The sequence below is a fragment of the Xiphophorus couchianus genome, chromosome 16 (assembly GCF_001444195.1).
Source record: "Xiphophorus couchianus chromosome 16, X_couchianus-1.0, whole genome shotgun sequence".
NCBI classification, from domain to species: domain Eukaryota; kingdom Metazoa; phylum Chordata; class Actinopteri; order Cyprinodontiformes; family Poeciliidae; genus Xiphophorus; species Xiphophorus couchianus.
Genome location: NC_040243.1, coordinates 15202811 through 15215956, shown reverse-complemented (window position 1 = coordinate 15215956; position 13146 = coordinate 15202811). Strand labels below are relative to the sequence as shown.

The 13146-nt window shown below is 37.2% G+C and overlaps 2 protein-coding genes across 3 annotated transcripts; one reads left to right on the top strand and one right to left on the bottom strand.

Moving 5' to 3' along the window:
• Positions 1-235: 235 nt before the first annotated feature.
• alkbh7 (alkB homolog 7) lies at positions 236-2506 on the top strand. Its single transcript, XM_028042824.1, has 4 exons — positions 236-620; positions 1610-1783; positions 1861-1985; positions 2080-2506. The coding sequence occupies exons 1-4, from the start codon at positions 351-353 to the stop codon at positions 2198-2200; spliced, it is 690 nt and encodes a 229-aa protein (XP_027898625.1). The 5' UTR covers positions 236-350; the 3' UTR covers positions 2201-2506.
• Positions 2507-2916: 410 nt separating this feature from the next.
• gtf2f1 (general transcription factor IIF, polypeptide 1) lies at positions 2917-8694 on the bottom strand. Of its 2 annotated transcripts, none has more exons than XM_028042822.1 (14): positions 8544-8694; positions 8057-8123; positions 7804-7850; positions 7572-7644; positions 7244-7437; positions 6849-7019; positions 6529-6734; positions 6286-6436; positions 4946-5001; positions 4687-4818; positions 4516-4595; positions 4140-4281; positions 3872-4010; positions 2917-3706 (listed from the first exon to the last, which is right to left on the bottom strand). In XM_028042822.1, exons 2-14 carry the CDS (start codon positions 8066-8068, stop codon positions 3502-3504), a joined length of 1608 nt encoding a protein of 535 aa, XP_027898623.1. In that variant the 5' UTR covers positions 8069-8123; positions 8544-8694; the 3' UTR covers positions 2917-3501. The 2 variants fall into 2 exon arrangements, with proteins under 2 accessions (XP_027898623.1, XP_027898624.1); XM_028042823.1 differs by having other exon boundaries at positions 4525-4595.
• Between the last annotated feature and the right edge of the window lie 4452 nt (positions 8695-13146).

Here is a 13146-nt window from a genome sequence, read left to right as displayed (position 1 = left end):
GTGGTTTAGCAGAGCATACTCACCTAAAATCAAAAAAACATGGCGATAAAATACAAACTCGCAGAATTGCAGAGCTATTTGTCTGCTGAAAAATAGCGCTGACTACACATCCCCCCTTTTTTATTTTGAGCATAAAATCCACGTTGGAAACCTCGAAGCAGCTTCCTCTATTTGGCAACATGTAGGAGTCCTTCAGTTATTGTAAGTTTTCTACTGCAAGACCACATCCCCCACAATACATTGCGACTCCATCATGGCGCCCCACATGACCGCCTGACAAGCGACACTAAGCTGAAGGTAAACAGTTCTGTTCTTCGCGGTAAACTAGCTAACTTAGCGAGTGCGGGAGGATGAAATTGTTGCTGACGACACTGAAACACACACGAAACCCAGCGGTTTACCTCTGCCGACGGTGCTGTTCGAGCCCCAGAAGCAGCGGTGGACTGTCATCTCTCCAAGATGAGGTGATGGTGGGGTCAAGCCTGGAGCTGGTGCGGACTGTGGGCTCTCAGGTGGAGGTGAGGCCGGGCTTCATCACAGAGGAGGAGGAGGCTGTCCTGCTGCAAGAGCTGGAGCCAGGTCTCAGGAAGAAACGCTACGAGTTCGACCACTGGGACGACGTAAGACGTGCTTACAGGGATTGCAGGGACATGACAGTAATTTACTACAAACAACAAAACATATATGGATTTATCAATCACAGAGTTTCAATCATTTATTTTAGTTATGACTTACAGATACTGAAAAGCAGACTTCGTTGAGGGTTGGTCATAAAAGCTCATCGTCAAAGAAGCTGAATGTTCATAGAGTGACAATATTATTGAAAAATTGAGTGGAAGGAAAAGGGTGTTCCACAAGTAACATAGATGAGAGTAACACAGCTTTGCAAGGATTGCGAAGCAAAACCTATGGCCGCCCCTATTTACTAGCCCCTTCAGTGGCACTCCATCACCAAGTCATATGCATTTTTTTAATGCAGGATTTTACTGTGCAACTTGGTGAGTGGAGGATTCTTCCATAGTACAGGATGTAATTAAATTAGTTTGCAGGGTGGGCATTTAGTTTATACAGAGGTTGTATTTGATTACTCCATAATTTAAAACTTCATACAGCGGTTAGAACTTTCTAAAGTTGCTGATCAAATGTTTTTAGTTATTTATTCAAGTAGACTGAATTGATCCCCTCAAAAACCAAGTGGCAAGCAGACAAGCCTTTGGTGGGTCAAAATTAATGTTGAAATTGATAGGCTAAATAAGTGTTTCTTCTAATGTCATCAATCCATTACATTAGAAGAAGCTTATACAGTTCTGAATCAGCTATTTTTCCAGTGCTTTTTTCAAAATATATTATGCAAAATCATGTATGTATATATATATATATATATATATATATATATTTATATATATCCCAACTTTTTCAAAATATATTCTGTGAAATCTTGCATGCATCCTCCATATATTTTTACTCAGCTGTTATTGTTGCTGCCCATTTGCTAGTGAAATATATAATACAGATGGATAGCATCAAGTATTAAAATGACTTAAGAGCAAGTATTTATTCGATACTTACTGTAAATTCATTTGCACTGGGCTACCTTGTACACGTTCAGGCAATTCATGGCTACAGAGAGACGGAGCGTCTGAGGTGGGCTCCGCCGTGTGAAGAGATCCTGAACCGTGTCCGGTCTGTAGCGTTTCCTGGGGGCGCTCCTCTTCTGGGGCCCGTGCACGTTCTGGATTTGGACAAAGCTGGCTACATCAAACCCCACGTCGACAGCGTCAAGGTACCTCTATGATCACATTGTTGTGATGTTTTGTTATGAGCTGGTATCTTAATAGTTATTTCTCTTCTTGTCTTCAGTTTTGTGGCAGCACCATTGCTGGTTTGAGTCTTTTATCTGACAGCATCATGCGTTTAGTAAAGGAGAATGAGCCAAATGAATGGCTGGATCTGCTGCTGGCTCGTCGCTCCCTCTACATACTGAGGTCCAATGGGCTTTTGTATTAGAAATTGCCTGTGTATCAACATACCAAGTTTAAAGGACAGTTTTTTTTATTTATTTTTGTCCTATTTGCACAGAGACCAGGCCAGATATGACTTCACTCATGAGATCCTTAAAGATGAAGACTCGGTGTTCAACGGACATAGGGTTGCGCGGCAGCGCCGGATCTCCGTTATCTGTCGTAACCTTCCAGGCTAACGCGCTCTCTGTTAGAATAAGAGCATAATGTAGAGTGCTTAAAGAAAATCTTCTTACCAGATTATATTGGGATATCAAAACCAAAAGAACCTGCTTTGATTAAGTTGATATGAAACTGATGGAAAGGTTTTGGATTGTATTTATATAATGCCATCATTCTGATGCGTTTTTCTCTTTCTGTATAATACAGACACTCTTTTGGAAGTATTGAAACAAATCTCCATCTAAAAGTAATGTTTAAAAATGTTTCAGTATTGACTTCCAAAATTTAATTGTTTTAAAACAATAAATGTTGAAAGACCTCAATCCAGGTTTATTATTTTTTTAAATAACTTGGTTGAACGGTGAATAAATTAGCTTCATATATATATATATATATATATATATGATATGGGCACTATAAGCTGAGAACTGAACAATGCCACCAGTGCTTGACAATATTTCAAAAATAAAATTACTATAACATCAAATGTTATAATAATTTTACTATGACACAAACAGTAATTTAATATTTAAAGTTAAAACATAACCACAGTACAGAGCAAATAGGAACAATATTAAAGCATGTTGCCACTCATAATTTACTTATTTTGTATATTAAATGCAAATTGTGTTTTTATTGTCCTGCAATATGTGGACTCTTTTAAAAGTGAACTAAAACATGCAGGACTGCTTTGAACATCTTCAGGAATTTACGTGGGATGTTTTAGGCTCTGTTATGTACATCTAACCATCTTTATTGTAGCATAGTTGTATAAAATTTTACACAACTAATATCACAATTTCCAGAAATACTCATTTAATTACAAACATTCCTGATATTTTGCAGCTGTAAAAACACCACATTCATTTGATATGCTTAAATGCTAGCTGTAGACTTTTATCACTGTTAATTTTATATATTCCTATCCATTTAATTCTTTTATATAGTATTGTAGAAATATTAGACGTTATATAACACAATCAAATGAAAATGTGTATCGACAAATCACAGTGACAAACCAGTCAAGTTTACATTTTATTATAAAAGTCTTGACTTAGAAAAGAAAAGGATAGACTAATTTCAAATTTCTTGCAATTGAAAACGTTTTTACTAAAACATTACTGTGAGGTCAGGCTCATCTACATGAACAAAGTTCAACAAAAATATTTTAGCAAATCTACTCCTCACACAGCTGATGATAAGAGCTGGTGCAGCATGTGTAAGCGAGAACAAGATTTGTTACACCTTCTGCCCAGGGATCAGGAAAAAACACTTCTATACTATTGTTTTCTTGTTATTCCTATCGCTGTTTGGCTGCTTACTCTGTGAGGTAGAAGTGCATTTTGTCATTGACCATCTTGCGCTCTGGATTGAGACGCTTCAGGATCTGAGCGAGCACGTTGACCGTCTGCTCGCTGCTCAGACCTGTGCGCTTTGTCTGGAACTTCTTCAGCAAGTCTTTGGTGGTCATCGGCTTACGGATCAGGTAGCGGCGCACAGCTTCCTCCGTCAGCTGCACGTCACTGTGAGGAGAATTTTTGTAAATTGTGATCGGTTTCAATGTATCCAAGATTAAATATTAATAGTTCATTCATTAGTACCTAATATTTAGCATTAGGTCAGTGATTTTTAGACATTGTTTCAGGCATAAAAATAAATTTTTTGTGTGTGTTAAAAGTAGGTCATACCTTGAGCTTGGAGTGGATTTGCCAGATGGGGGTTGAGGTGTGCTCTTCCCAGAGGGGACAGGGCTCTGACTGCTGGGCTCCATCTTGAGCCTTTTGGCTGCTGGTGAGTCAGTACTTCCAGTCTGAATTTGTCTCTTCCCTGATGACAAATCAATCAGTATTCATCATTGGCAAACTAACACAGACATCCATATATCTGTCATGTGTCTCATTTCAATGCAGATATTGTTTGGACATTGGACATTTTTGCTGATTTACAAGTGCACACCTTGCTCTAGTTTGCTGGCAGCAGCACGCAGTGTACTGGAGGTGGAGGCGGAATCTATGGATGGCGTCCCAGGACGACTACCCGTCCTGGAGCTGCCTGCAGAGCCGCGTCCACCAGGCCGCTTGGGAGGCGTGCGCTTCTTCTGCGAGGAGAAAGGTTACAGAGACATTTCATAAGAATAAAAGTAAACATGCAACAATAGTATAAATATAAAACAATTCACACATTCACATCTGTAAACTTAAAATAGCTCCAAATACTTCCAGCAACACTTACACACTGTCAATGAATTACTGTCAATATTCAATATAAGTATATGAGTCAAACAGTAGATAATGATTTGGAAACTTATAACCAGTTTTTCTGCCACACACACTTTAGCTACCATGAACAAAGCAGAAGCAGTCTCTCCTTCAATGTCGCTGTCGTCAGAGCTGTCTGATTCGCCACTGCTGTCTATAACACAAACAACACAATGTCACTCAACATTTGTCAATATTTATGTCTCTTACAAAAACCTTGAAGAAAAATCCTTGCAGGATTTCACCTTTTTTCTTCTTCTTTTCCATCTGGACCGGGGTTTTCTTCCCTTCCTCTTCTTCTTCCTCCTCTTTAGCTTCTTCTTCATTTTGTTTCTCCTCTTCACTATCTTCCTCACTCTCGGACGCCTCATCGATTCCTACATGTTTAATTGTTTGAGTAAAAAACAAATTGTAATTCCCATTCACAGTTTTAATTATCAAATGCATTAATTGTATCCATTATCTGAGGCTTTTTGTGACTTTGTCGCCATCATTAGTTGTTACCTTTAGGGTGCTCTTCTGCTTTGGTTGGCTTTTCATTTGTTGGCTCTTCGTCGGAGCTGATGTGGCGAAAAAAGAACACATTAACACAATTATTTAAAAAAATAAACTCAAAATACTTCATCCCAACAGCCAATGATGGTTGTGACAGTGGTGCTTCAGAATAAGGAAAAGGCTCCTATCAGTATTAATATGCTGATGTAAAATTAGTGATGGCAACGTAAATAAACTGGGAGCAATTATATTTCTGTTTGGACATTAAAAAAACCTAACAGAAATTAAATTAAAAATAAGAGACCAACCTGTCTGTGTTTTAAATAAAAAATACTAGGGAGCAGTTTTTATTTTGAGACTGATTCCTCTCAGTAAGTTTACAGACAGTCAAAGATGCAGTGAAAGCAAATGCAAGTACCCCAGTTGGAAAGTAATATAGGACATGAAATAGCTGTGCATTCTGGGTACTGGCTGGCAACCAAGCAGGTACACTAAAAGGGAGCATATGGACCACGGTTGGAGAATGAGAAAGCAAAAGAGTCCTAAGGACAGAAAAAGACATAAAAAAATGCTAAAATCAACTACCTCTTACTGTAGTTGATTCTACAGCAAGAGGTCATCGATAGAGCCCATCGATTGGACCCATACAAATGTCCAGACATTTCTTTATTTTTTTTACTTTATTAGACAGCATGATTAATAAAAGTTACCAGTTTTGGTGTTTCTTAACATGTAATATTGGCGAATATTATTGCATATCTGATTAGTGATAAACAAATAAAAAAAAGTATTAACTTCTTTTTGCTTTTGATTTAAAGCAAACAGACCACAGATAATAATTAGTCCATTAAACTACTGGGAATTTCTAACTCAATATATTGACAAAGCTGCTTTTCAGCAGTCAGCATCTGAAACAAATTAGTTTCTGAATAACTTCCCTTACCTTCTATTTTTTTCTGTTACATTATCATCAAATATATTAGAGATATAAATAGTCTAAATGCATGGCACTTCATTCAATAACTAACATTAATTGGAGTTTAGACAGTGTTTTGTGATATGCATATTGTATATCGCTGTGATCTTGCTATAAGGATAGATTCGTGATGTATTGTGCATACATTTTCTAGTTTTATTTAGATTTTGCTATCTTGAAGTCTAGAATGGTGGTTTCTTGTCTGTTCTGTAGTTGTGCCATGTGCCATCTTGCCAAATAAACATTTAAAAGTGTCTTGGTGCTTTTTTCTGCCACCAGGAGGCGATCTCAGAAATGTGTCATCTGACATGAGAGTCTTGTTTGTGATTACTGCTGCTGGGATGGTAAATAAAGGGAATCTTAGTGATCTGACCTGCTTTCCTCTGACATATAATCCACTTCCAGACCCTCATAATCTCCATCATCGCTGTCTTCAAGGGCTTCCTTATCGTTGCTCTTTTGCTTCTTCTTCTTTGATTTCCCTTTCCCTGTAGCTTTTTTCGTCTTTGCCTTGCTTTCTCCATCTGTTACATGAGAGGGCCCCAAAACATGTTCAACAATCTGATTAAACAGACAGAATATTGATAAATATCAAGGTTTACAATGTGTTCCTTACCTTCTCCCATGCTGCTGTCACTGTCATCACTGCTCATCTCAAGGTCATCATCTAGGTCGTGTATGAGAAGGTCGCCACCCTTACGGCCCCCCTTCTTTTTCTTCTTCCCACCCTTTTCTGTCTCGTCTTCATCGTCATCACCACGCTCCTGCTCCCGAAGCCGTCTCTGAAGCATAATGCTGAAGTGGTTTACGACCTTGTTCCGCCTGTAAAAGGAGAGAAACATGCAACTTACATGGTTTTTCATGCAAGTATACATTTATTTATGTACTTTTAAAAAATGCTTTTAACTTTCGATTTCAATTCATTCATTCACGTACCTGCCCCACTCTTCTTCGGCTTCTTCAGCAGTTAACGTTCGATGCTTTGCCTGCTGCGTAAAGTTATACCACCCATGAACAGGAAAGGCTTCAAAAGCTCCATCTGGACACTGGGTAAAAATGTAGTAGGATGCATTTTCTGTAACTCCACCTTTCTTTATACCCTTAAACCTGAAAATAAATTTTAAAAAACAAAAGTAAAACAAAAAACAGGTTGAAAACTATAAAATGTTAGAAAAATTCCACTAGGGATACATAATTGGTGCAGAAATGCATCTCACATGTTTTAGAAAAAATACATTGTGACAAAATCAAGATAAAAAAAGAGACGCTTTGAAAAATTGCTAAGCATTTTAACTTCTTAAATCTTAAAGAAGAGTAGCCTGTTTTCTAACCTCTTGCCAGCTTTGCCATTGACCTTCAAGATCCATGGCTGATCCTCCACTTTGAACTCTCGGGTAACAATTCCAAACTTTTTTCGCCGAGCTTCCTCTCGCTGTTTTTTGCCAAACTCGCTACCTGCACCACTCTCCGGTGTCTCCTCCTCCCCATATATTCGCCGAGCACTCATGTCTCTTTCCATACGTGCCTGGGAAGAAAGAGAAAGGGAAGCATAACATTACAAACTCAGATTGGAGGTATATTGTAATTTCTCATCATTCTAATATTCTGGTTTCTTGATTTTTTTTTAAATGACTCAATTACAGAGATATGAAAGCTCACCTGTGTCCAGCTTGAACAGTTGACTCTATCCCCTGCGTTAAAAGCCATTATATTGTACTTTTTGGTGGTGTTTCTATAGGAAAAATAGAGATGAAAACAAAACAATAGTTCCATTTTTCTCTGGGTCAGAGAAAATCATTATTAGATGAAGGTAAATCTTACTCGAGTTATCCCCAAAACATAACTCAAGTTATACAGATACATGCTTTCACTACATTTGTTTGTTACTTACTTGGGGACTCTCACAGTGTACTCTGTGGTTGAGGAACTGCTTCCACCCTGCAAAATAAACGGAGGGATGAATCTAAAACCATGTCATTGCCCATACTGTAACTCAGGAGCTGTACAAGCCGAAATATGTTCAAGTGTTTTTCATTTAGACTTTAACAGTTGTGACATGTTCTTAGAATGAACTGCATATGTCAAAGTGCCTACAAAGAAAAAGAAATGTAAATTTGCGTTTTCTAAGAAAAGTCACTACTTACCAGTGACGTCATGGCCAGTGATCTCCTGCTGGGTTTATGAAGAGCTGATCCAGTCCAATGCAATACACTAAATAACAAAACCAAAATTTAAAACAGTGATATGAGCATGGAATAGTTACTTCTAGACGAAAATAAGACAAGAGTCTCAATACTACTCTAACTTTTTCTTGACCCAAATGATTTGGTATAAAAATACCAATTGAAGCTTAATGTTTCTAAAGCTACGAAAGAAGCAAAATTATTATATGACTAGCGAGTTATAAAATTTTATAATCCACATTAAATCAAACTTAACAATACAGCAGAAATGAATAATAGTATGAAATACTATAAGCCCTGACCCTGCAAAAAATAAAAAGGCTTTACCGTTAGCAACAGATGCTAACACAATTAGCACTTGCTGGTTAACCAAAACTGTGATGCTATTTGCTGCGTACTGCCCTTAACTTTGCCGTAATTAGTATCAGTTTGGTTCCAACTCACTCACCTATACGTGTAACAAAAGATAACTCGAGTTATACAGAGCTTTAGGACATAAAATTGAACATGTTAAGTGGTACAACACTGTGCCGATCAACTAGGTGTATTGTGTTCCGTTTATGAGGACGACTAGAAACAACTAGCCACAAATGGTTCCGAACTATAACCCCGTCACGGCGTCGACAGTAAGTGCTGCAAAGTTAACCAAAAGTCAATATTTAATATTATATAATAATATTTTGTGCTTTTAAATCAGTCATTCGAAGAAAATGTCAGGAATTCTATTGACAGGAATCTTTTTACCAATTTGCTCAATAAACTGAAGATTAACTTCACCAAATTTATCGCTTCTAAAACGTCCTCTCTTAACCACCGCTTTTACACAATATATTTCCAGTTTTTCAGTGAAAAACAGTGGAATACAGGGTGAAAATCTGTTAGAGGATGGGATGGTTCTGATTATAGCATTCCCGCATGTTACAATGGCCCTGTTATAGTCCAGACCTAAATCCAAGAACATGGCAAATTTTAAGGTTTAGACTCAGAGTGACTACAAGCTCCCCCAAAAATGCAGCTGTAATTGCAGAAAATTTAAATTCTGCAAAGTATTGTCTCAGAGGGGGTCAGAACAAATGCACAGAAATTTCATAATAATTTGTTTTAGACGTAATAACTTCCTTTCATTTCACAATTAAAATGTTGATGTAAGCGCTAATAACATTTATTGAAGACTATGTCGTTATTGTGACAAAATCTAAAGAATTTTATATAGCATGAATACTTTTAAAATTGTCACGACTTGTATTCAATTTTTAAGGCAACAGAAAACTAAGCATTTATTAAAAAAACAAAACAAAACACCAGAATTACTGATATTTGTCACACAGATCTCATAGCTGAACTTTGAGACATCTGAACTTCAGATTGAATAATTAAAATTCTTTTGAACATAATTTAATCTTTGCAGAAGGGCAGTATTTCCATTATTATCCATCGATGTTATTATAAAAAGTGCCTCTTGATGTTTTGTAGTTTCCATTATCTGCCACAAGATGTTGCTGACAGTCCAAAGACCACGTAGTATAATTGCAGTCTTGCTCAGAATGGCAATTAAGGTTAAGAAAAAAGAAAAAATTGGCCATGATGCACATATGTACTTGCTGGTTTCAAGCTAATTTATTGCCAAAAAGAACCAGTATACAGTGCAAATGGTCACCATGTAGTACGTCTTACACAGTAAATAAAGTCACATCACCGATTCCGTTGCAATTTCTTTGAGCTTATGGAGTTTATTGACATATTAATCTTTTTTTTATTTCTCATAGTTCATTGTTTTTTTTTTTACATGCTCATGTGTATTAATCATGTAAGCAATCTGAATAAAATTTACATATGAGATTATGTATTTGCACATTTATTTAAATGGTAGTCTATATTTAGAGAAGCAGATTTTAATCTAGGTTGCCTGTTATTAATTAAAAACATCTAGTCCAGGTTACGTATGCATGCAAATGTGAGTGTGTGACAAAAAGTTAATGCATTTGATTTGCTGTTTCTAATTCATGTTTAATGCCGTGCAGCTTCGAGGACTGATGAGAACTCAGTGTTCCAGCTGCCTGGGTGCCGACTGCATCAGAGCTGAATTTAATGACACTGAGCAAACAGTGGTCTCATGTTGTCCACTCAAATTCTCACTTGCTACCTTCTTCCATAGTCATGTTTGTCTCTCAAGCGCTGAGTCAAACTGGTTTATTTGTGATGCATTTCCAAAAGCATCCTGAACTCAGAAATGTTTTATTTTTTTATTTGCAAAGATTCCTGTAGTTTAAAAAGGAAAAGTTGAAGAACACAGCTTCAGTTTGCAGACGTATACAGTGCCTTACAAATTATTCGTACTCTTTGAACTCTATATTGGTTTTTATGGAGCAACTTGACTTAATTGTATTATGTTAGGAGGATTTGCTAGGGGTATAAAAAGAGTAGTCTTCCAAGCATGTGCAAGTCTTGCATATCAGCACAGATTGTTAATGAAGATTGACAAACTATTTTTTTTCATAAGGAAAAAATGTGTCACAGAGACAAAACTATTTGTCTCGTATGAACCACTGTTTTTGCATTCATGTTAATTTAACCTAAATAGGAGAACAAATATCCAAACTCAGCGGTAGATTTGAGTGCATCTACTCTTTAAATCTGGTTCAATAGAGCAGGAGTTTTTATAAAAACAACTGACCCATCTCCCATTGTTTCTGATGTGAGAAAAAAAAATCTGAGAACAAATTCTAGACTTAAAAAATAGAAAATAATCATTGATTTATATAAAGAAAATGAGGTCCTCTTTCACCTCTCAGTGGTCAACCCTGTGATAGACATACACATAAAGTACAAGTAGATTTTGTGCTGGTGCAATGTGAAGGACTCAGTGTACCAAATAAATCATCAACGTCGCAGTAGGGTGCTTTTGTCACGGTCATTGAGGCAGGTCTTAACACTGGTTAGTGTTAATAGTGAAATGACTGTTGCTAAATCAGGGCTATCACTGAAGACAATTTACCTGAGGCTTTAAAAGACTTGAAACTGAGGCAGGAAGTAACCTTTCAGCAGGAGAGCAATGTAAGTAATGTAGACGCTTTTGTCAAGCTGAGTTTGTAAAAAGTGATTATTTTAATGAACTGAGAATGTAGCCATAGTGGTAGTATTAACACCAAGACAACTTTTAAAGTCTATTCCCAAAAACAGGCTTCTGTTACTTTAATGTAATAGTTAAGCTGCAGCTACCTGTAGAGCAGATAATGGGAGCACGGAGCTAAATAACAAGATATTACAGAGCTAAAGCTTCATTGTCTCTCGCCCCTCTCACACTCTTTGCACCTCTTCTCCATACTATACGCGGTTGCCTTGGAAACACACTCGGAGCGCTCGAGTCGTGAGGCCAGTCAGCTGCGATACCTCGTCTGGTAAACAATCCTGCAATCTGAGGGGGAAAACGTTGGCTGCATGTCAGAGTTTGTTTGTTTCGGATCACATAGACATCAGCCAAAGGTCAGGAGCGTCGGGAAGGTGGCCGGACCAGAGGTGAAGTCGAGATCGCTGATGTGAAAGCCTGAAACTTTGGGCTTGTTTTATTATTACACCGGCTTATGAGTGACAAACTGACACAGGCCACTGACAGCAGCTGCAACATATAATGCTATAGTCATACGTATAGAAGATAACTTTTTGTTTGTTTCAGGTAGTTGTTAATAAATGTGCAAATATTATTTTATTACATAACAACAGGACAGGAGAGACAAACAGTTAGAAAACATCCTCCTTCCATCTACATGAAATTTTTGCTCAGCTCATCCCAAAAGTTATGGCAGACAGCTTGGCTCTGTGTCCACCGATGTTAGAAGCTTGACAGAGTTTTATGAAACCAATCTGGTCAGTTGCAAGTCTGAGTGATTATTCCTCACTCTGTGCACAGTGACAGTTGTTGTCCTCCGCCTCTGACAGGAAACCGTCCTGTCTTGCTATAATTATTCCAGTAAATCTTCTCTGCAGTCTGAAGCACACACTAAATGTAAGAATAATTTTTAGAGCACGCCCGGTAGATCTGTGTTTCTTTCTTTCTTCAGTCCCTGCCTCTCACCTGTATTGTGAGTTACTCTAATAATGTGATGAAATTGAAAGCGGTGTAATCAAAGCAACAATGTTGCACTAGGGTGTTTCAGTACCTCAACAGATGACATACCTCTGTAATACTGTTGCGTATTTGTCTGGATTTCTTGTGGCGGTGTCAGAGAAATGACCTAATAAGATTATCATTCAGCACAACGTTATGCATATGTTCCCATTTGGCACTGAAGACGATTCATTCAGCTGTGTGTGGCTGACACAGTGAAGAAGGTGGACTTATTTTCTGCACTGAAAAAAAGAGAATGGAGCTCCAACTTAAAGACTGAGTTAATTAGTTACATGTAATCAAATGAAGTTAATCAAACTTCATTTATTTATATTTGCTTAACACTCATAAACCTCATATTTTGATTACTTGTTACTTATTAACTCTTTCTTTTAAAGTTGTGTCACCTGATCTCTTTTTTCAATGTGTTTAAATTAGCGAAGAAATATTTGACCACTTGGGGGAAGTTACTTTAAACCAAGAAAAACATATTTTAATAGAACATTCATGCCATTTTTTAAAATCTATGTATCATGTAAAGTAATCCAAAGTATCTTACTTTTTAACAAAACTAAGACTTATTCTTGGTAATCTGACTTTTTTTGGTTACAGTAAATGGTAGCAGCTGAGATTTGAAAAGTACAAATATTCTTTGAAACCTTTTCATACTTAATGCTAGATGACCCTCTTGGACTGACAGTTTGGTAAACGTATATTTATTATGTTTTTCACAATGTTCTTTAATATTTCTGGCATCATATGTTGTTTGTTTACTGTTAATTTCTCTTAGGGATCTTTATTTCCATCCATCCATCCATCCGTCCGTCCGTCCATCCATCCATCCGTCTATCCGTCTATCCATCCTCTTCTGTTTATCTGGGGTTGAATTAAGGCCTTAAAAGTGAACAGTTGGATATTAAAATCAAAGATGTCAAAAGCCCAAGTG